The sequence below is a fragment of the Salvia hispanica genome, chromosome 4 (genome assembly GCF_029641045.1).
Source record: "Salvia hispanica isolate PSC_SH4W2 chromosome 4, Shi_PSC_v1, whole genome shotgun sequence".
Lineage (NCBI taxonomy): Eukaryota > Viridiplantae > Streptophyta > Magnoliopsida > Lamiales > Lamiaceae > Salvia > Salvia hispanica.
The window spans coordinates 51361112-51384118 of record NC_142695.1 but is presented as its reverse complement, the minus strand read 5'-3'; the positions used below and the strand labels follow the sequence as shown (position 1 = coordinate 51384118).

The 23007-nt window shown below is 37.8% G+C and overlaps 6 protein-coding genes across 8 annotated transcripts; 2 read left to right on the top strand and 4 right to left on the bottom strand.

Moving 5' to 3' along the window:
- Window positions 1-3310: 3310 nt before the first annotated feature.
- On the bottom strand, window positions 3311-4677 carry LOC125196856 (FHA domain-containing protein At4g14490-like). Its single transcript, XM_048095515.2, has one exon. The coding sequence runs from the start codon at window positions 4630-4632 to the stop codon at window positions 3484-3486; it is 1149 nt and encodes a 382-aa protein (XP_047951472.2). The 5' UTR covers window positions 4633-4677; the 3' UTR covers window positions 3311-3483.
- Window positions 4678-7391: 2714 nt separating this feature from the next.
- On the top strand, window positions 7392-9579 carry LOC125193251 (uncharacterized). Its single transcript, XM_048091018.2, has 5 exons — window positions 7392-7549; window positions 8565-8679; window positions 8800-8889; window positions 8980-9078; window positions 9216-9579. The coding sequence occupies exons 1-5, from the start codon at window positions 7482-7484 to the stop codon at window positions 9315-9317; spliced, it is 474 nt and encodes a 157-aa protein (XP_047946975.1). The 5' UTR covers window positions 7392-7481; the 3' UTR covers window positions 9318-9579.
- Window positions 9580-9698: 119 nt separating this feature from the next.
- LOC125193019 (1-aminocyclopropane-1-carboxylate oxidase homolog) lies at window positions 9699-11823 on the top strand. Its single transcript, XM_048090717.2, has 3 exons — window positions 9699-10712; window positions 10922-11243; window positions 11336-11823. Exons 1-3 carry the CDS (start codon window positions 10228-10230, stop codon window positions 11597-11599), a joined length of 1071 nt encoding a protein of 356 aa, XP_047946674.1. The 5' UTR covers window positions 9699-10227; the 3' UTR covers window positions 11600-11823.
- LOC125193017 (1-aminocyclopropane-1-carboxylate oxidase homolog 1-like) lies at window positions 10756-14185 on the bottom strand. 2 transcript variants are annotated; one of them, XM_048090716.2, is made up of 4 exons: window positions 13336-14185; window positions 12443-12764; window positions 12093-12345; window positions 10756-11498 (listed from the first exon to the last, which is right to left on the bottom strand). In XM_048090716.2, the coding sequence occupies exons 1-4, from the start codon at window positions 13857-13859 to the stop codon at window positions 11458-11460; spliced, it is 1140 nt and encodes a 379-aa protein (XP_047946673.1). In that variant the 5' UTR covers window positions 13860-14185; the 3' UTR covers window positions 10756-11457. The 2 variants fall into 2 exon arrangements, with proteins under 2 accessions (XP_047946673.1, XP_088912108.1); XM_089055982.1 differs by lacking the exon at window positions 10756-11498 and having other exon boundaries at window positions 11963-12345.
- Window positions 14186-14306: 121 nt separating this feature from the next.
- On the bottom strand, window positions 14307-17021 carry LOC125193020 (transcription factor bHLH104-like). 2 transcript variants are annotated; one of them, XM_048090718.2, is made up of 5 exons: window positions 16711-17011; window positions 15641-15727; window positions 15108-15185; window positions 14839-15001; window positions 14307-14747 (listed from the first exon to the last, which is right to left on the bottom strand). In XM_048090718.2, exons 1-5 carry the CDS (start codon window positions 16845-16847, stop codon window positions 14499-14501), a joined length of 714 nt encoding a protein of 237 aa, XP_047946675.1. In that variant the 5' UTR covers window positions 16848-17011; the 3' UTR covers window positions 14307-14498. The 2 variants fall into 2 exon arrangements, with proteins under 2 accessions (XP_047946675.1, XP_088912109.1); XM_089055983.1 differs by lacking the exon at window positions 15641-15727 and having other exon boundaries at window positions 16711-17021.
- Window positions 17022-20116: 3095 nt separating this feature from the next.
- On the bottom strand, window positions 20117-22697 carry LOC125193253 (electron transfer flavoprotein subunit beta, mitochondrial-like). The gene is made up of 5 exons (XM_048091021.2): window positions 22550-22697; window positions 22171-22455; window positions 20938-21018; window positions 20490-20584; window positions 20117-20413 (listed from the first exon to the last, which is right to left on the bottom strand). The coding sequence occupies exons 1-5, from the start codon at window positions 22616-22618 to the stop codon at window positions 20188-20190; spliced, it is 756 nt and encodes a 251-aa protein (XP_047946978.1). The 5' UTR covers window positions 22619-22697; the 3' UTR covers window positions 20117-20187.
- Between the last annotated feature and the right edge of the window lie 310 nt (window positions 22698-23007).

The following is a 23007-nucleotide window of genomic DNA, read 5'->3' as shown; positions in this document are numbered from 1 at the left end:
TTTATGAGTCTTTATAGTTGGAAGAGTAGTTTGTAACGACATTTTTTCAAACAATTTGATGTAACTTAATAAAAATTGTTATGCGATTAGATGAGTGGGTACTATTGGTATTGGGCAAAAGAATGGTTCAAGATTTGCCATGTAAGATTATCATATGAAGGAAAAGTGTTTGACACGTGGGAGAAATGTCTAATGTTGACCATATATGTGACATGCTCTGAATCTGGCCTAGTCAATGTGATGGCTTTGGAATTTCTTTATTTTCGAATGTTGGTATAAATCGATAGAAAAAGCCCAACAAAAATTTAATCACATGATTCCTATTCGCTTCCTAGAGCTGGATAGATAATTTAATGGGCACTTTTCATACTATATTTACTGTTCTTGTTAATAATGTTAAAGGAAGATTAGATCTTAATTAACTGTACAAAAATTGAATTGTCAATCAGTAGTCTTGTTCGAAATTTCAAACAGTGTTATTAGGCACTAATTAATATGTAAAGGAAGAATAGATCTTAAAAATTTGTGGAACAATTCAATTGTCAATCGGTAGTCTTATTTGAAATTTCAAACATTTTTATGTTATATATTACTCTTTGATTTTATATAGTGTTTGGAAATAAAAGTGTTCAATTCTGCACATTTGGTAAAAATGAATTTGTCTTTGTCAAACAGAATTCATTTATGAATTTTCTCTAGTTTCAAATACTCAAATTTTCTCTAAGAGTAATATCCAAGAGGAGAGGTAAATGAAGGGGTATAGTCATATAACTATCATATTTATCTTTTATTCATGAAAAATCATTCTCCAAGGGGAGAGAAATTTGAGAAAGTATTATACATTTTCCCATTTTGAAGAGGTATCTTTACCTCTCCATCAATGGAGAGGTAAAATCATATAACCTTGATGGAGAGGTAAAATCATATAACCACCATATTTACCTTCTTTTCATAAAAAATCATTCTCCAAGAGGATAGGTATTTGAGAAGGTATATTACACTTTATGTTTTTTAATGTATCTTGTACTATTATTTTATTTTTCTAAAATGATATACCTTTCTATATATCTTTTATCTTTGGAGTTGATTGCTTTTTGAAAAGGTATATTGCACTTTTTGAGAAAGTATAAGCATGATATATCCTTTTCATTTACCTTCTTCCCTTGGAGTTGATTCTATGGTCTTTGAAAATAAGAGTGTTCGATTCTGCACATTTGGTAAAAATGAATGTCTTTGTCAAAAAGAATTAGTTTATGAATTTTCTCTAGTTTTAAAACTCAAACAATGAACTAAATGGACAGTGAAGTCAGTTTAGGTGACGTCCCGTATGACGTAGTGTAGACAGTGACAGATCTTTACCTTAAACTTTACGATTATAGCTAGGATTTGAGGTACTAAAGAAAATTAATTTCCTTAATTAATCAATTAATGATTTTAGAAGGACAATCGAAGGGAATTTTTGTGGGTCCATGATCAAATTAGCTTGATTTGATTCGCGTGACGTCACCGTTTGTAATCCAGCGACAACATGTTCTAATGTAAACGGAATTAAAGAGGCATTGTTAAATAATTCGAATTAAAGAAATATTGTTAATTTCTGATTATATAATGGTGGATAGTCATCTGCATAAAGGGATGAAATAAAGAAAAGTGCTCTAGAACTAACCAGCTGCCAGTTGATGTGTATGATTAATTAACAAATATTTATGTTAAAACTTTTCAGATTTTATTAGGTGTAATTAGCATTTATCAGTAGTCAAATTTATTATTTATTAAATAATTGGCGATGGATTATTGGATTGATTCACCAGCCGGTTGCTATTTATCAATCTGCAAAGTGCAGACTACTACTAGTGTTACTACTAATAGACATGTTATGTTACTTTTGGATTTCTACTACAGTACTATAAAAGAGAATAATAAAAATAATATTATTCATTCATTGCTTCTCATCAAAGATTACACACATATCTTAAACTAAGAAAAATAAATCAAATTATAAAACTTATTCAAATAAATTATAATTTCATAACTAAGCAATAATAATAATAACATGTAGATTCCTAGTTCACTCCAGATATATTCATATCAATTCCTCGGAGTTAAGATACAATTTGTCCTCAGGGTGCAACAATGTTCATCAAGACTTTGATCTTGGCCTCTCCAAGTATGGTAGTATATGTTTTGATCTCTTGAGAATACATCCATTTTGATTCTTTGATATGATAAACAATATGTTTGTGGTGTTCAGAATGGCATGGTCTCGCGACTCTTTTGGCTTTTGGGGATAGATGAATATGAACTTCCAATTTCAACTTCACATGCATGATACATTGAATTTATATCTGAAAAGTGAAAATGTAGTACTCCCTCATTTCCAACGAAGATGACCTCTTCCTTGGGCGGCACAGGAATTTATGCGTGTGAAGTGGAGAGATCAAAGTAAGAGAGAGGGAATAAAGTAGAGAGAAGAATGTTTCCATTTCAATAATGATCATCTTGGTTGGGACAAACCAAAAAAGAATATGAGTCATCTTCAATTCAATGGGATAGAGAGTACTAACTACTCCCTCCGTTCCATAGTAATAGAGTCATTTTGCCATTTTGGTACGTTCCATAGTAATAGAGTCATTCCCTTTTTAGTAAAAGTCAACACATTTTTCCACACCTATTTTACCCTCTCTTACTTTATTCTCTCTTCATCTATCTACCTTTTTCATTTTTCACTTTACTCTCTCTTTACTTAACACACCTAACACAATTTTTCTTAATCTCCGTACCGAAAAGAAACACCTCAATTACTATGGAACGGAGGGAGTATTAGCTAGAAATATTCTTTACAGGAACTGAACTATTGTTCATGTCAAGTGTCGACCATATCGGAAGTTGCCACTAATAATAACCATCAAACATAGGATTACTTAATTACAAATTGAAGTGGATGGGCGAATTATATCATCCATCTTACTACTATTAAATCCATAAATAAGGATGCAGAAATTATGCATGTAAGAATCATGTTCTTAGTATTCAAGAAGATATCTTAATACACTCGCTGACCGGAGCGGATCTCCTAGCTCGCCGACACACGACTTAAACCCCTACTATGTTAAAACATTATGTGTAGTTTGAATCTCTAAAATTTTGTGAGTTATAGTAATGTAAAACAAAACCAACTTCTTGTAAACAAAATGCTTTCAGATTAACCACAGTTATATTTGTAGATATGTATTGGACAGGATTCATCTACAAGTCACAAGAACCTTTTAACTAAACCATGTATGTTAATTTGGGCAAGTTAGTACTATCATTTACAGAAATATTGATTTTATTTCTTTACAATAATTAAAATAGTCCAATATAATCTTTCTAGCAGATCTATTCATCCATAGATGAAGATATTACATTACTAGAATAGCTAATCCAACTTAACCTGGACTTGAACACATAACTTACCAGAAAAGCTTCACCTGCTCAAAGCATTCAACCTTGCGCTTTCTTCTGTTGCAACATGAACTCGTGACATCTCTCTGCTTTTCGCCTCATCTCTGCCAGCATCTCCTCTGTTTCAGCAATGATCTGTTGAGGCTCGTATACCGCCACAAAATCAAGCCATTCCCCCAACGTCATCTTACTCAAATCTGCCACCATCTCCCCTTTACCAGTAGTAGCTCCAGCAGCAACACATTCTTCCACTCCAGAGCTTCTCACTTCATCAGCTGCAATATCTGATCTGTTTTCCTTTTCTTCGCTCTTCGGTTTTGCTTCTTCATTCTCTGTTTCTTCACAAATAGTCTCCACAATCAGCTTCTTCTTCCCCCTTCCTCCACCTCTTGTTGCCTTTTTGCCCTCGATCAGGCTCGAATCGACTACAGTTTCTTCAACATTGTCTTCCCTCCTCTTCCTCCTAGTGCTTACGCCTCTCGATCCTTTGATTTCACTTGGCTCCAAACCATTATCCTCTTCAACATTCAAATCCACGGCCAACTTCAAATTTCTCGCTGAATTTCTAGTCATCCTAGAGCTTACGACTTTATCCTCTTCCACATTCAAATCCTGAGCCAAATTCTTACTTCTCGCTGTATTTCTGGTTGTTCTAGTGTTCGCATTCCTCCCCTGATTCACCTCAACTTCGATTTTCTCCTCATCGACATTATTCTGTAACCCTAGCTCGGCAAACTCGTCAATTACCCCCAAATCGACGACCTGCTCCCTACCGCGCCGACGCGTGTTCCTCCTCGCCACGGAAACGACTTCATTACCCTCCCCGCTAAGGATCTCCACCCTAATCGACGTTTCCTCGCCGATTTTGATGACGTCGCCATGGGACAGAACCGCCGCTTCGAATGGCTCGAGCTGCGCGTCGTTGAGAAAGCTGCCATTCGAGGAATCGAGGTCGGAGACGGTCCAGCGCCGATCCGGCGCATCTTCGGCTTGGATGAGCAGGTGTTTGGTGGATATTCCTGAGTCCTTGATAGCTAGCGTGTTGCCGCGGACAAGGCGGCCGATCTTGACCGCGGTTCCCGGCCTGAACTCACTTGTGTTACCGGATAACGGTCCCTTGTCCACGATTAGCTTCAGTGTGGGGCCTTGGGCGCCTCCTCTGGCTGCAGCGGATCTTCTCGGAGGCATTTTCTGGATTTGGTTTGAATTTTCGGGTAGGGACGTAAGGTTAGTGATTTGGGGGAGTATAGAGAAAAGGGGCCTTTTTCGTAATTATATATTTTTTTTTTGAAAGTTCGAATTTGATTTGAGCGCGAGAAACACTTCTATTAAACGATGCGTTTTAGTCCTAGTTTAAAATTACGAAATTACGATTCATTAAAATTGTACTGATAACATATTTATGCAGTCTAATTATGAAATTATTGATATAAATTAATAAAATCGTAATTGATAAACTAACCAAAACTATATAGTACTAGTCCCTAGTATATATCATTAGTATAAACTCTTAACCTTGGCAGCAAACTTTAACTAAAATTTGAAGGTTAGTAGTAATAATATTAGGTCTGATAAACAATGCATGTAATAAATTTATCAAGAGTAAGCTACTGAATGACCTATGGAATCAAATAAAGGTCTTAGTGGTAAACAAAAGGTTTAGTGGTAAAATTATTGTGTTCCCCAATTAATGACAAAGTCAAAAGTACCAAAGGGAAATAGGCTAGCTGAGTTCCAATCGATTTACAACTTGAAGCTGTATTCTTCGCAAAACTATCATAATATTATAAAATCACAATGACACATACAACAATCTATCTTATAGTAATAATTGCCTATAGTTTCCACCATCAATGAAAAATATGTTGTTAGACCATAATCCATAAAAACATTACAATCATCTAAAATGAATTATGATACTAGACTTATTCAATATAGCATCCCCATATCCGAGCTCTTAAATAAGAGCACGGAGGTGGACCCGGACCCACTTTTACTCTCTGTGTTTAAGTAAGAGCACAACACCCACATCCATGCTCTTCCGCAAGGACAAGCTCAAGGGTCTCACTATTCTATTATTCAATTTAAATACTTCAATTACTAAAAACATTTCTACAATATAAAAACATAATTAAATCCTAAAAAATAAAAATTACATAATTAAAATGTGAATTTTGGAGAAAAAATTAAAAAATAAATTAAAAGTGTGTAGAAAACGGATATAATTTATTGAGAAGTGGGAAAATATATTTTTTAAATTAAATTCGAATTAAAAAAAATGAAATTCTCGTTGGCCAATCGCGTGCCGCCACATAAGGCTGCTCAACGGCACGGACAGACGAGCTGCAGCGGCGGACAAACATGTCCTTACCAGCGGCAAGGACGGACGAGCATACCGCTGCGGATGCTCTTAGAAATAGAAATCAAGTCTACTGGCAATAAATGATCCTCAAACAAAATCATAATTCAGTTTAGATTTGCAAATTAAAAGGAATGATCAAGATCATCTGGATCATTTAATTACTGCATAATGTCTAAATAAAAAAACATAACGTCAATATATACAGAAGAAACACGATATGGATATTTGAGAAACTATTTTAACTAATCAGATGATTCAGATCGACAAACTATTGCAATATAGTAGTACTCCATAATGTATGGTATAAACCTACTCCATTATTTATAATATCAGTATATCACAGAGATTAGAGTATTTGTCGAATAATGTCCATATATATTTTTCAGTGTTCTAAGTAATATTTTTGTTAACTAAGAAATCGAGACGAGTAAATCTTTGCCTAATTTTCAAAGTTTAATAAATATTTATACACTCCTTCATGGGCGTGAAACGACCTCGCGCCTACAGAAGGCCACATGTTCACTTAGATACATCACAAGATCATTCTTATTGGCTGCGCAAACGTGGCCCATTGTCATTAACTCCATGTCATAGACAACAACTGTGCTAAATCTGAGCTTTTGGTACTCGCGCGTGTGGGCAATATATAAACCATATACTTTTGTTTTCTGGGCAATATTTAAGTGAGACCGCTGTTTTTTCGTCTAACTTTGTGGAGTTATTATATTTTCGACTAAATAGTGTTCAACGGATTGCAAAAAACATTTGTTTTATACCACTGCTCAGTCAATATTATTTGGGATATTGACATGTAATATCATAAAATTTTTAAAAAATTAGATTTTTTCCACGAATTTTAAAATTGGCAATTAATATCTTTGAAGATAGTTTTTCTTGAAGCACACCCTACAAAATTGTTCTTTAATCTATTAAAATAACATGAATTTTTTCATTCGTGGGAAAAAAACAAAATGAGGGTAAAGTTCGTGATATTATTTGCCAATTTTAAAGTTCGTGGGAAAACAACTTTTTGAAAGTTTCGTGATATTACATGTCAATATCCCATATTATTTTTACTAAAGGATTGGGATAGTATTAGTACTATTTACATTATTAATTTTAGTCAAATTTTTTAATAATTATTCCGTATATCTATAATTTCATTTCAACAATTGAATCGTGACATATGTGTTGGATAATAGTAGTAGTGGAGTAATTTATTAGGAGTAATCTGCTTTGTAAATAAGTTAAATAGTATGAAAAATGTAATTTTAAGTTTTGAACAATTATTATTATAGTAAAAAATGACTGAGAATATTGATACTACAAATTAGAAAAGGTGAGGATAAAATTGATAAGTTTGGGAAATTTGAAATAAAATTGATACCTTTAATAAAATTAGATTGAGAAGTAGTAACTGATAACTTATAAATATTGGCTTAAATTTAATAAAATCATTAAACAATATAGGCATTCGAATTCTCATAATTACGAATTTTGTGGAAAATTTAGATAGAGAAAAAAGAAAAGCAATATTCACAAAATTTCCAATTCAAACAACACGCATTCAAGTCGCCTCTTTTGAATCTTTGCCATTTTAAAGTGCACCAAATCTAGAGAGACTTCAATTCATCATCTAGAGAGAGAGAATAGAGAGAGCTCAAACAGGGAGACAATGGCGTTCATTTCTTTCCTCGGTAGACTCCTGTTCGTCTCTGTCTTCGTTCTCTCCGCCTACCAAGAGTAAGACTTCTGCCTCTTACATAGATCTGCGTTCCTTTCACCGCTCGCGATTTTGTTTGTTTGGTGCTTTTCAATCGTTTTATATTGAGCTTGTTCAAGTATGAAATAGTTTCGAGCTCGGTTTAGCTTGGTTTCACCTTCACTTGTGACTTTGGAGTTGATCTACGCGATTGGATCTGATGAATATCTCAATAGATTGTGTACTGAGGACTTTACATTTGATTTTCGTGATCTTACAATTTTGAGCTATTTGGTGATGAATCGATGTTTTCGAGTTGGATGAATTCTATGCCTCCATTCGAAGATTGTTAGTATCGATTTCATTGGTGTTGATTAAGAAAGTTCAAACTGAAGCGAGATAACAATGTAAAGTAAAATTCTAAGTTAATCTTGGTATAATTGTCACCGTTTGATTAGATCAGGACTAGTTATTGTTGTTTTCGGAACTGCATTCTTCAGCATTGCTACCCTGCTCTTGCAGTTGCAGGTCAATGATCTCTCATTTTTGTGAGGATCAATAGATCGAAGCTACTACCAGAATTTTGCTGCTATATGATTATGTATAGCTAATTTAGGTGTTTCCAGAATTTGATCCAATGCGTCCAATTGCCACATTGTTTACGTAGAACCTGAGATTTTTTTACCTTTGTTTATCTGGATCTTGTTAAGAATTGTTTTATGTTTTGCATGTTTGTGGTGGTAATGGAAAATGGTTAGTGTGCTGCTGAAATTGTTGGTTGAACCAGATTTCTTTTGTATGTTGGAGATGCTTTTATACTGATGATTCTTTCATTTTTATTCCTTATAAACATTCTAAATGCTATACGATAGTTACTTACGAAGCCATGTGTCTGTTAATTACTCAATGTTTTACTTATCTGTTGATTTTGAATGAAGCTTCAAATAGTCTGAAATGGTAATTTGTACAAGAATTACTATTCATTTGTTTCATGTATCAAGCCATACATGAATGTATGAAGCGCCTTCTTATGCAACCCATTGTAAACTTTTGTAGGTTCAATGAATTCGGTAATGATGGTGGACCAGCAGCAAGGCAATTAAGGCCAAAGTTCAATGTTTTCTCTAAACATGTTGCTACACACACTGGATTTCAAATTCCCCATATTGAGGTAAGGAGAGTCTTCATTTATTCGCAATTCATAGATGAAACACGACTATGCACACACTCACAAAGACACATATATATGCGCTGGCATGAATTTATAGATTGAGGGAATTGTTTATTTCAGATGAAACATTTGATATTGGGAGCTATCATCATGAAGTCTCTTGGTAGCCTTTTGTTCGTCTTCAGCAGCTCTTTTGGAGCTGTGATTCTGGTACCCACTACCAATCCTTCTTCTATATATATATATATATATAATATATGAACTCAATCATTGTTGCTTAAAGTTCTTTTGTATTCTCAGCTACTCCATCAAGCTATTTCAACCCCTATCTTGTATGACTTCTACAACTACGAAGCTGACAAAAAGGAATTTGTTCAGCTCTTCGTCAAGTTCACTCAGGTTTGCATTCAATCTATGAACCATGTGCACCACCAAACAAATGAGTGTTAGCGAATTCATTATGTGACTAGTTACTACTCATCATGCTGCATTCATTATTCATTTCTGACATTAACTCACTCCAACTTTCTGACCAGAACTTGGCGCTGCTCGGGGCTTTGCTCTTCTTTGTTGGCATGACGAACTCAATGCCACGGAGATCATCGAAGAAGAAGGCTCCTAAGGCAAAAACTAACTAGAGGTCAGACAAAAGTGATTGGTTTTAGTTGCTTCATTAATTTGCTTTAATGATCTGGCTAGGGAGTACTGGAACCAGTTTTTGTAAGGGTTGTATTGTATCATCATCAGCAGCACTAGAATGTCTGTGATTTCGTTTTGTCTTTCTTTTTTTGGACGATGTTGTCTCGGCTATGCCATGATCTCTTTAGAAATTCATGAATTTATATGTATGTTACAGTTTTTCCAGGAATTAATCACAGATGAGGCTTTTAAGTTTGATTATTCACTCTTGCTTGATTTAATTGTGTTTTCATTCCAATTATATGTTTTATTTTAAATTTGTAACTATTGATTTTTAGGGGCATTGGCTGGGGTTTATATTTATCTTTTTAACGTTATTACTTAATAATTGGTTGTTACAAATTTTATTTAATACTAAGTGATTACTAATATAGTTTTTTTTTTAGTATGGCATATATTTTGATATTATAATTAAATTAGTGTAGAATCTAACAGTGAACCTCGAGTTATCTAGAACTTTGCAGTGGTGGATCCGGGCATTAAATATTATTGCTGTGTTCTTCAAATTTATAATCCATTATATTCCCTACATTCCACTTTATACCTGATCAATCTGGTATCATATCTTTCATTCTGATTTTAATGCTGGTTTACTGTATTAAAGCTTATTATAGTTGATCAATTTCATTATATTCCTAAAAAGGATCAACTACTTCATTATTTTAATGCGTTATGTTTGGGAACATCACCTTACCTAAAGAGGGTGGCATATCAATATAAAATACTTACTCCATTATTGGAAAAAAGGACAAAAGAGTGATGGAGTATAAGATAAGTTGATGAAATACTATCATTGCACAAACTCAATACTTTTGCACTCAACTGAAAGAGATCATCTTAGCTGCCAAGATGTCTGACTACGACAGAATCAGCGAACTACAAGCATTCGATGACACGAAAGCCGGTGTGAAGGGGCTTGTGGAAGCCGGGGTCACAAAGATTCCTCGAATATTCATCCACGAACAATACATCAACGAAGAGAAGACAACTTCTGACGCCAGTGTCCCGGTAGTCGACTTGGCCTGCTTGGAGAAGGACCGCAGAGGAGTCGTCGATCAAGTCAGATCTGCGTGCCGGGAATGGGGGTTTTTCAAGATTCTGAATCACGGGATTCCGGCAGATTTGATGAACAAAGTGATGGAGGTTGTGAAAGAGTTTTTTGAGCTGGATGGTGAGGATAAGAAGCAGTATTACACACGAGATATAAAGAGGAAAGTGGGGTTTAATAGCAATTTTGATCTGTTTAGAGTGCCTTATGCAAACTGGAGGGATACTCTATATCTGGTCATGGCTCCTAATCCACCTCAGCCACATGAATTGCCTCAAGTTTGCAGGTATATATCCCATTTTCTTTGATTTTAGGTTTGCATATATATGTGTGTTCAATTGTTTGGTGTTACATATAGTAGCTTCAGTTCATCATTTCATCTTTCGAGAAATTTACAGATCTATTCGGATTCTTTTTTGTCTGATCGAGATGTATACATCATTTTCATCGAAACACCCTTAACTCCATGATGCATGATGATGTTGGCTATGGCAGAGATACAATGCTGGAATACTCAAAGCAAGCAAAGGACGTCGGAATACTTCTGTTCGAGCTGCTGTCTGAAGCTCTTGGGCTGGACCGGAATCACCTGATGGACATGGATTGTGCAGAGGCACAGTTTGTGGCGTGCAATTATTATCCGGCCTGTCCCGAGCCAGACATGACACTCGGGTTCAGCAGCCACACAGACAGCGGCTTCCTCACTCTTCTACTGCAGGACGATATCGGTGGACTGCAGATTCTCCACAAGCATCGTTGGGTTGATGTCCCGCCTTCCCCGGGAACTCTTCTGGTCAACGTCGGTGATCTCATGGAGGTACGTAAGTAGATAAGCACATGAATAGTGTAAGTGCTTTTCAATGCACTCTGTTGTGGATGCCCTTAACGATTAGTGCTTGTGTGTTGCAGCTAATCAGCAACGGTGCGTTTAAAAGTGTGTACCACAGGGCACTGGCGAGGAGCATAGGTCCGCGGGTTTCAGTTGCACTTGTGTTTCGTATGCATGTGGAGGAGAGCAACGGCTCGAAGGTTTATGGTCCGATCAAGGAGCTGCTGTCCGAAGAGAATCCACCTGTTTATAGGGAGGCCAAAGGGGAGGAGATTATTGCTTGTAGATATGCAAAGGGCATGGAGGCTAATACCCCATTGTTGTCCTACTTCAAGCTCAATTAGCCCTTTGATTTCACTCAAATAATCTCTTATACTATTACTATGTTGTAATGGCTGTCTTTTACAACTTTGTACCTAAACTATCAAAGCTTATTAATAAGGAAAATGATCAATACAAAAATGCATCTCAATACAAAATCCTGACCAAATCCTGACCATGAGATTTTTCAATCTAATGGTCAATAATTAAAGAAAAACACAGTGGGTCATTATAAAGCGGTTTTAGGTCGTATTATAAAATTTGGGTTTGAGGTCATGTTAAGATCCTTTTATGTCATCCTTATTATAATGACATAAAAATAAGCTTACGATGACCTAAAAATGACCTATGTATGCTTGATTCTGTATTTTTGTATTAAGAATGGGTTTTACATAGATCAAAACTCTTTATTGATAATTCAAGGTAGTTTTAGTTATTACAAATGTTGATTACAAAGATAGGAGAAATGAAGCTATAGATGAAGGCTGTTTTACATTTCAACTTCAAAAGGCTAACCTTTGAGTTGGAAGTGAAGCAAGGCAGAAGTGCCATCAAGGCCCTTCTTGCAGAAGTAGTCACTATACTCTTCTGATGTGGTGGGGCGGTACTTGGGAGGGTTCGTCTCTGACAACAGCTCCTTAATCGGGGCATGAACGATCGAGCTTGGTCCCGAATCCCTCCCAAAGAAGCTGGCAACTGATATCCTCGGGCCGGCCTTGCTCGACAGCACCCTGTGCTCCACGCTTTTGTACTTATCGTTCGTTACCAGCTGCAAGTTGATATTATAGATGCATTACAGACCAAACATGAAACTCTTTTCAAAAACTAATCAATGTGAGACACTGGAGTCCGTAGCAGTTGCTTACTTGAAGAAGATCTCCAATGTTGACGACTAAGGCTCCCCGGAGAGGAGGAACATCCACCCACTGGTTCTGATGCCACACTTGGAGCCCGCCGAGGTTGTCCTGCAGAAGCACGGTTGCAAAGTTGTTGTCCGAGTGTCTAGTCACACCCAATGTGAGCTCCGGCTCCGGGCACGAGGGGTAGTAATGGGAGACCATGAAAAGTGAGTGTGCACATTCCATATCCAGGAGATGATTTGTGCTGAGTCCAAGACCTTCAGACAGCAACTCAAACAAACTCCTCCCTAATCCCATCACTTGCTTAGAGTATTCCATCATGATTTCCCTAAAACACACAATCATCCACCAATCTTCATCACAAGGCCAAAATTCCACTTTAATCCATTCAATCCAACACTATCTACAACACTGCTATAGTTACAGAAAGAATAATCAAATAATCAAGAATTAACAAAGGAAGCTTCTAGATTTTCATAGCACTGCAAATTTGAGATAGTTGTTGAGGCAGTGGATGATTAGGAAGCAAGAACACAACTGAACTCAACACAAAGACTCCTTAAACACACAATCATCCAATCTTCATCACAAAGTCTAACTTTTTCCACTTTAATCATTTCAATCCAACACCATCTACAACACTACTCCAGCTATAGAAGAATAATCAAATAATCAAGAACTCAGGAAGCTCCTAGATAGTTATGGAACTGCAAACTATTAGGAGCAAGAACACATCTGAACACAACAAAAAAGATTCCCTAAACACACAATCATCCAATCTTTCATCACAAGTTCTAAATTCTTCCAATCTAATCAATTCAATCCAACACTACTCTAACCATAGAAGAATAATCACATAAACAAGAATTGACAAAGGAAGCTTCTAGAATGTTATAGACCTGCAAACTTGAGGCAGCTGTTGAGGCTGTGGAGGATTAGGAGCAACAACACAGTAAAAAGAGTCCCTCCAGTTAGTCGCCGGAGCACTAAACAGATCGAAATTACTATTAAACCGAAACTTGTTAGTTGAGTCTCTAGTGTAATATTGCTTCTTGATATCCGTATCCTGCTCCATGAATCCACGAACTCCGTCCAACATATCATCCAAAACTGCTACCGGAATCCCATGATTCACAACTTGGAAGAAACCCCACGTCTCCGCCGCTTCTCGAATCCCGTCCACGACTTTCCGGCGTAGGCTCGGATCCTTGTCGAAGCTCTCGAGATCTATGACCGGAAAATCCAAGTGAGTTCCGGTCGTGGTCCCGATATCCTTCAAATTCTGCGGTGGATGGAGGAAGATTGCGGGCAGCTTGGTGATCCCGGCGTCGACTAGTCCTTTCACGCCGGCTTTCGTGTCGTCGAAGGCCTGCAACTCGCTCTTCCGATCGGATTGTGCATCCATGCTGCTTGAAACTACCATTTTTTCCGGCGAAAGTTGGATTTTTAGTAGAAAGCAGCTGCACACTTATTATTTTAATGTAATAATGGTTGACTCCGCTGGCTGCATATGAATCACTACATGGATTTTTCTAAAAATCTTTGTTTATTGGTTTAGAATTTCCACAAAAAAATTTCACTTCTTTTACACACAAATAGGGTCGAAGCAAAATAAAGGATGTGAGCATTGATACGATCTGTAGTGGCGGCGCCGCCTCAATGATTATCAGAGAAAATAATTTTGGTTGTGCACAAAATTTATTACTACGACAACAGTTCATGATTCTTCAAAAAGTTCAATTTGTAAAACATTTCATTATTTTACCGCATAAATCTATTCACAGAGAACAGAAAATTGCTCTAAGGCATCATTTAATAAATGCAGGAAAGAAGCTGAAACTGAAACACAAAAGTAAAATGTACGAACCCGTTTCCGTCAAAAAGAAATCTTTCAACTTATTTAGTACTCAAAATTTGTTCAAAACAGCATTAGAAGCAAGAGATCTAAAACCAATATAAAATCAACTCGCGAGCATTTCTGATTTTGTATTTACAAGCATGTCAGGCAGAAAAATTCTCAACTGCGTGATCAAGCTTATAAGGAGCATCATCGCACACAAAATCAAGCAGCAGGTGGCCTGAGCTCATGATCTTGAGATGTGTCACGAGCAGACGGAGGTAGGTACTGCCACATTGGTACGAGACTGTAGCCAGGGTACATTGGCATCTGTTTTGGGGCAGCAGGGTATACCTGCGGATGTGCATGCATGAAACCGGCAGGAGGAACAGCCATGCTTTTCAGTTGCTGCTCCATCCTCTCTTTATCTGTCTTGAGCACTAACTTCTCTTCACGAAGTTCATTTTTCTCAGCCTGTTTTAGATACGACATAGTTATAGAGCTGAAAAGGGATTTCTACTGACTCAAAAACATGGCAATATGAGGTGGTTAGGCAATGTCTGACCTTCAAAGTTTTTATCTCTTCTAAAAGCTTCTCGTTCATCTCTTTATACTCCTCCGATTCAGTTTTTAGCTGGTTTAGAACTCTGATGGCATCACCTAGTATGGCCAGTTTGTCAGTTTTTGCAGGTCTCCCAGGTTCTAGCGTAGCAGACAACTCTGTAAACCTGCACCAAGCCCAAAACAGTTCTTTATTTGAAACAATCTATCTAGTCCCTCACGTAATGCACTACCACAATCTCCCACTTTCTTTCGGGAAATAGTAGATACTACCTGTCGTTCAATTTTTCTCTCCTCATTCTCTCACGGCATGCTTTGTTTCCTGTTCCACCACACTGTTGACTGCGACCCCTGTAGAATGGGTGCAACAAGGCCAAGAGTTTAGTTGGCTTTGTTCGAAAAAATTGTGATGAAGCATTTATCCAGAACAAGTTAAAATAGATTTGCAATAGGAAAAGAACATAAAAACATAACCAAACTTCCTTTCGCAAGTCCATTTGGAAAAACCTTATGTAGATACTAGATATGAAGGCCAAAGACTAGCCATTTCATACATTGAAGGAACTAACCATTAAACAAATGTTAGCCTGTAATAGACGTGCTTCAGGTTTTTGAACAACAAAGAGCAGTTTTAAGACAGCAAGATTCCATGTAGCAAATTCAAACTCCGTACATGTAGAGTGAGAAATGAATCAAAATTGCCATATCACGATTTTTAGTACTTTCGTGAATCCAGCTGAATCACATTATAGAAGCTATATAAGCTCTTCCAGCAACAGAAATACACAGATTATATTAAAGATTACCTCTTTTTTGGGTTTTCTCGCTCTTCCACAGAATCACTGATATGTGATGTAGTTCCACTAAACGACACATCATTCGTCACGCAAGCACTTCAATAAAATAATGATCATATCAATGACTAATACTGTGACAGATTTACAGCAGGTAATATATTTAGCCACAGAATTGTAATACTAGTAAGCAAAAGAGTAGCCAAGATACGGTGTTATAACTTTAATACATCACTAGTCACTACCACACCTTGTTTATAAGATTAAGAGCAACCAGCAAGTTGGGCTCTTAAAAATTTCATGGCTGAAACCTAAAACCACCTAAGAATAACTTTATAGACTTCGAACTCGAGCTCAATAAGCTTGACTTCAGCACAGGTGGAGCCTTTTGGATTCAAGATTACCTTATCAAAGAAATATTTGAAATGGAGGAATAACCACAAGTCATATCCAGATATTCTTTGATTGTCCAGTCCCAAGTATCTCATCGTCTTGCTTTTTCTATTGTGCGACATCGATGCTCTTCTCACGATATCACAGGGACAGTTTGGAATTTTGCTAAATTATCAGTCCCTGGTTAGGTGAAGTACGCTAAACTTGGGATGTATTGTTACAATATTCAATGGACGACGGACTACGCGGATTATTTCACCATGACTATAATCTGGAATCTTATCAGCTGAGCGACAAATGACCGCCTAATGATCTCCTGGAACACTATAAGCAGCTCAATGTTTACAAATCTAGACATGAGCTCAAATCTCGCTCTAACCAACCTGCTATGTCTATTTTTAACCATAAGAACCGCTTAAAAATCCTCTAGATATGTCTTTTTCAGTTTTGCTGAATATTTCGATCGCTGCATTGGCTTAAATCTCAATTTGCACTGAAAAACTATTAATAACGAAATAAATCTACAAAACGATTTCCTATCTCGAACTTTCAATCCTAAACATAGGCATAAATCTACAAAACCACATCCTTATAGATCATGGACGCAGAAAATCTCCATTCGAAAATGAAAACATTCAAATCAAGCAATAATTACTGTGATAGAAAAAAATAATCCAAAACAAACTCACTTTTGCGGCGGTGGCTGAGGGTTCAAATAAAGGTCCGCGGCTGGGACGGCGTCGTCCAAGAGGAAGCTGTAATCGATTAACTCGGTCCAGCAATTCTCGTCGAGTGAATCCACGTGATGTGCATAGCCATTCATCATCACAATCACGTGTGATTAGGGCTTGGGGTGGGCGAGTCAAATTAATAATTGGGGATTTTGATTGCGATTTCGACTTCGATTTCAAACTTTTGAGGGGAAAATGGATTGATGGCAATTAATTTGAGGGTGAAAAGCAGTCACGAGATATGATTCGACGGGTAGTGGGAAGCCGCCCACTCAGGGGGAGACACGTGGACGGCGGCGTCAATTATTGGCTTAGCCGTAACCAACGAAGCTGCTATTTCTGCCGCCGTATTTATTCCTGAAAATACAATGCGGTTAAATAATTGCAGTGCGATTTTCACATGCGATGACATTGGCAGTTTCTTTTATTAGACTAATTGATGAATTCTTGTTGTTTTTCAATTAAATAAAAGTGTGTGCTATTTTATTTTAGTTTTATAAAAAAAGGAAATGATTCAATTTAATTGAGATATCAGAAAATACCATTTGGATGGAAGGAGTACTATTAGTCTTATTGTAACTAAGACATTTTTTTGAAATGTGTAATTTAAGAAAATAGAGATACAGAAAAAGAATATATTATGAATAAAATAAAAGAGTATGTGTTGTTTTTTTGTATAAAAAAAAAGAACTCAACAATAATTCGACATTTGGAAAAGAAGTACGATTCAACTATAATGAAACGGAAGAAGTAATTAAAAAATGATTTAAATTCATTTCTATTAGGTTATACTATTTGATAAACTTTTATATTTGGGCTAATTTTGAAATTTGGGTTTGAATATTATTTAAATAAAATAGACATAGAGCATCTAAGATTTTTAGATTGCATCTTATCACAATTATATTCCCATTCTTGATTTTATTCAATCCTTGGGTAAACTAAAGAGCAACGCCCCCAATCAAATGTACCCATTCAATTTCATAGGAATATGGTGGCCTTTCCCATATAGTAAGAGCTAAGGAAAAAGTTAAAATTTAAAGTAAAAAATAATTATATAATTAAATCATTGCATTCTACACCTCAGAAATTTAGGAAGAATATTCCAAAGAACATTTATAAGAACCACTGCAGCCTAGCATAAGAAAAACACTGACAAATTTGTTAGAAAACCACAAAATTTTTTAATACTGTCCCACAAATAAAAAATCAGTCTTTACAAGTTTAGAGCATTCCCAATGGAGGTGGCGAATTCTCGGCGATAAATCGCCGGTTATCGCCGAATTATCGCCGGCCATTGTGGCGAAGTCGGCGATAATTCGGCGATAATGTTGCCGTTGCTTCGCCGAGTGGCGTTCTAACGCCGGATTATCGCCGAGCGATCGCCGGCCACTGTGGCGACGCTCGGCGATAATCGGCGATAATTAAAATTTTTTTTTTTTTTTTTTGAACCCAACGGCTATTTTACATTCCACCCCTATAAATATTTCCTCCACTTCCTCCATTCATCACCCACAATCTTCATTCTCTCCATTTTCAATCTCTTCTCCCAATCTTCAATTTTCATCAAAATTATGAGCTTTTGGAAGAAAAGTTCCCGATCGGGTAAGGATAAGGGTAAGGGGAAAGAGTCGAGTTCACAAATTCCCAACACGGATGAAGCAAACGAGCAGTGGATGCAGTCGTTGTTGGCGATGGGTTCTCCTCCCGGCCAACTTCCATACGGGGGTCCGTCTCCTTTGCAGACTCCTCCGGCGCGGAGACTTTCTCCGTACTTCAACTCTGCCGGCAGAATGCCCTTTCCAGCCGACGATGTGTATCGGCCCCAGTTCGACACCCCCGGATCAACCCCAGGCGACCAAGAATCTCAGGCCGCGACACTGAGCGCGGAGGACTTCGAGGTGGAAGAAACGCCCACCGAGCCGCCTTCTAGGAGCGGGAGGGGGAAGGCGCCGGCGTCGTCGGCTGCGACTGATACGGGTTCCGATGAGAGGCCGAAGCGGGTAAGGACTACTTACACTCTGCAAGAGTCCGAGCTGATAGCCGACTGCTGGGCGGACACGTCACAGGACGCGGAGCGCAGCAACTACCAGACTGAGATCATATTCTGGGAGCGGATTGCCGCGAAGTACAGGAGCCACAAGACTGCCTCAATGAAGGACCATGGCAGCGAGGCGATCCGTCGGCATTGGGAGCGCCTCATGAGGGACTGCGGGCACTTCAACGGTATTTATTCTAACTTGATGACTCACATGACGAGTGGCCAGAACGAGCACATGGTCCGAGATGAGGCCATCCGGATGTATAGTAGCCAGTACTTGTCGACGAAGGGCTTCAAGTATTGGAACATCTACGATAAGCTGAAGGATCTCCCCAAATTCCGGACGGGAATGCACGACGCGCTGCACGGGAAATCGGTGCGCTCGCGACTTAGCGTTTCGGAGAGCGAGGGGAGCGCGGCCCACATCGACTTGAGTGGGGATGGTCCGCACGAGCGCCCGGAGGGAGTGAAGAAGGCGAAGGGGAGGCGGAAGGGGAAGGGCGCAACGTCGGAAGTCGCGTCGGAATCCGTCATCGACTTAGAAAAAGCCACTTATTCGAGCAATGTCGCCAATCTGACCCAGATGTACACGCTGTACTTCACCGGCGGCGGGACCCCTGAAGAAAAGGCGGCCCTCTGGAAATGCATCCAACACCTGCAGAGTACGCTGGGGCTCGATCCCGACGCCCCTCCGGCCCCTCCGTCTTAGATTTTTTTTTTTTAAATCTTTGTTTATTTGCGTTTTTTATTTGTAGTTTTTTTTTTCTCGTTGTATTATATTTTCCAATGATTAATACAACGATGAATTGTTCATTATTAGTCTATTTATTAAATACATTTGTAGGGAAAATTAAATAATATAAAAAATAATGATGTAAAAATGAAATGTTGAGTTAGGGAGAAATAAGGGAGAAATAAGGGAGAAACCAATGTAGCACTTGGCTAAAAACTGGGGATAAATTTTGGTGCTGATGTGGCGCTGATGTGGCAGGAGTTAGGGAGAAATAAGGGAGTTTTTAGGGAACTCCATTGGGAGTGCTCTTAAACCCAGTAAAAATACTAGTAGTACTATAAATAAATAAGTAAATCATTGCAATCTGCACCTCAAAAATTTAGGAATAATATTCTAAAAGTTTGTAGACTTGTTCGAAATTTCCCTCAGCAAAATTTTTTGGTTACAAATGAGTTTAACAGTATCGTATATTCACACAAAAAAAAAAACATCGTCGTTTAGGCCGAAAAACATAAATAGACATTTTATATGTAGGCAGCTGCATTTTTTCTTGTGAAGAAATCAAAACTTCATGATTATAGTCTAGCAACTATAAGAATCATATGACTTCATAGGGCCCAATAAAGAACATATCATAACATTGCAGATAATTTTCGCAGAATCATATAACGCGTGCTTCGTTTTTTAACCTATCAATGAGTTCATCTACAGAAGAAAGAACTACCCCGGCTTGTCTTTTGGGAGGCTCTGTCACTTGAACAACCTCCAAGTCGGATCTGATCTCGACGTTCAGATCCTGCAGAGTGAGCTTCTTTATCACCTTCGACTTTGCCTTCATAATGTTCGGAAGAGTGGCATATCTTGGTTGGTTCAGCCTCAGGTCAGTGCTGCAATAAAGAATGCAGGTCAGAACAGGAATTGCGAGAGAATGAATCATTACAAGTAAGAAGGGAAGATTTTTACGTGATTACAGCAGGTAAATCCAAGCTCAAGGTCTCGAGACCACCATCAACCTCTCTGTCCACGGTTGCTACTTTATTTCCTTCATCGAGTACAACCTAATGGAATTGAACAAAAAATTGAAGATTCACGTAATGTGTCAAAGCTAGCTTATGGCCAATGAAAGAAGATACTCTAGCAAGAAACATATAGTCGGAGAGGAGGTGAGCTTCGAATGCCTCTTGTATTGGATATAACAAAATATATTCGATGAAATCGCATAAAGAAAGAGAAAAATGGGATATAACAAGGCATCATAACAGTAGTTTTTTGAACTAATGACTGGGTGAGTCGGTGATCAAGCAAGTAGTTCTCATCTTCCTCTCGTATTGTAGACATTTCATTAAGCCGAAAACATAGTGATCATACTATATCGACATTTTATAGAAAAAGGAGCAACGCTGGGGCTAACCTTGGAGGCAAAGGTTCCTTGAGGCCATTTAAGAAGCCCTGCAATCATTTGCCCCGTTTGGTTGCAATCATCATCGATGGCCTGCATAAATCAGAACATCAGAAACAATAATCTGATGGAGAATCGTACACCATTAAAAAAACATTAAAACGACAGAGAAATAGGTCTACATGATGAAATTCAGGTCAACAAGCAGAAGCAGTCAAATCAAAACAGAAGCATACATTTCTTCCGAGGCATAGATAAAACTCAAACTAAGTGATAACATATGAATATGAAGGCTAAGGGGGATCATTTATATCAGAAATGTCCATTCAATAGTTAGAAAAAAAACTTTCTCCTTGAACTAGCTATGCGATAATGTAAAAGCACACCTTTATAAGCAAACTGTAGCAACACCGTCATTTTCATTTCTGGTGAAAAGGAAAAAGGGAAGCAAGAACATCAGATTACATTCCGCACAAATGGACATACATGTTTTCAGAATGTCTTTAGAGTGGCCAATACAAAGTAACAACCATATGATCCAAATGTGAAACTCCTAATGGCTGTTCGATTTGTTAGACAAAATAATCACGAGACGTAGTCTAGGATTGAGTTGTGAAATTCAATCTCATGAACAATACACAATAGTACATATTTAATCCCGGCATACAATCTTGTAAACCGAACAGCCCCTAAGATATAGGCTATCACTCAATCAACAAAAACAACAACTTCATTTCCCAAGTAAAAATCAAGAACTTTGTGAGAGAACAAAAGCACAAGCAAGACCAAATTGTACACAAGAAGGCGATCTTGCCAGCTTATGCCTTTGGAATGTGAAAACAGAATACAAGTCATTAGCTTCCTAACCCAACTAAACCTCACATTTGCAACACTCTCAGCACCTAGAGAAGAGCTATATGCCAAGAACACTTTACCCAATTCAAACACGGGCGGTTTACTAGTAGTAGTAAACATATTGAGTATTTTTATCTTACTTATTAGCAATGCTCCAATGCAAGGCCATAAAATATCCCAAAGTGTCAATCCATCCTATTTTTATCTATCTATGCTAATCCTCATGACTAAACATCCTCTGTAAAGTATTATAAGAGAAAACCATCAATCCCAAAATTCCAATCACACAGCAGAAAACATAAATAGCACAAATCACAAACATCTTCACCACAAATGTAAAAACCAGAAAGAATTTCCTAAAATCCAACTTTATTTTAAAAAAATACTTACCTGTTTTCCGAGAAGGAGAAGGCCGGGCTTTTCAGCATCGACGAGCGCCTTGAAGATCTTAGCAACAGAAAGGGGGTAAAGCGTTCCCGGGCATTCCACGTGGATGGCCCGGTCGGCGCCCATCGCAAGCCCGGTGCGGAGAGTGTCAGCGCACTGGGCCGGGCCGACGCTCACGGCCACGACTTCCGAGGCCCGGCCCGACTCCTTGATCCGGAGCGCCTCCTCTAAAGCTATCTCGCAGAATGGATTCATCGACATCTTCACGTTCGTGGTCTCCACACCGCTCTGCAACAAATCATAAATTTAGGAAGATTAATTGAAATTGAGCTTATTTTCTTTCGTTTTTTAATCCTATTTTGGGGGCTTTGAAGCTTCATACCTTGTCGGGTTTGACCCGAATTTTGACGGCGTAGTCCACCACCCGTTTGACGGCCACTAGGATCTTCATGATCGCCGGAACAGAAATTTTGGTCGGAAACTGTTTTACTTCTTTCTTTCCCGACTGAAAATCAATAAATCAATTTTATTTAATTTCGATTTTTTTAACATATATTGTCTTGGGCTCAATTTTTATTCTGGCCCAAATCTTTAACAAAGCCCAAACCCAATCTCCGAGACCAGATGCTCCATCCGATTATTACTTGGGAATTAAATGTAGACACTTGTTAAATACGGTTTTCGTGTCGATCTAGCATTTTTTGTACGTATATTGTTATAAACTTTTGTATAGATATTGTTGTAACGATTTGTAGATTGTGAGCTGATCACGTCATATTTATTATAAGGAAGTCTCGATTATATAGGGAATAAATACCTAATTAGTCTGATTAGAAATCT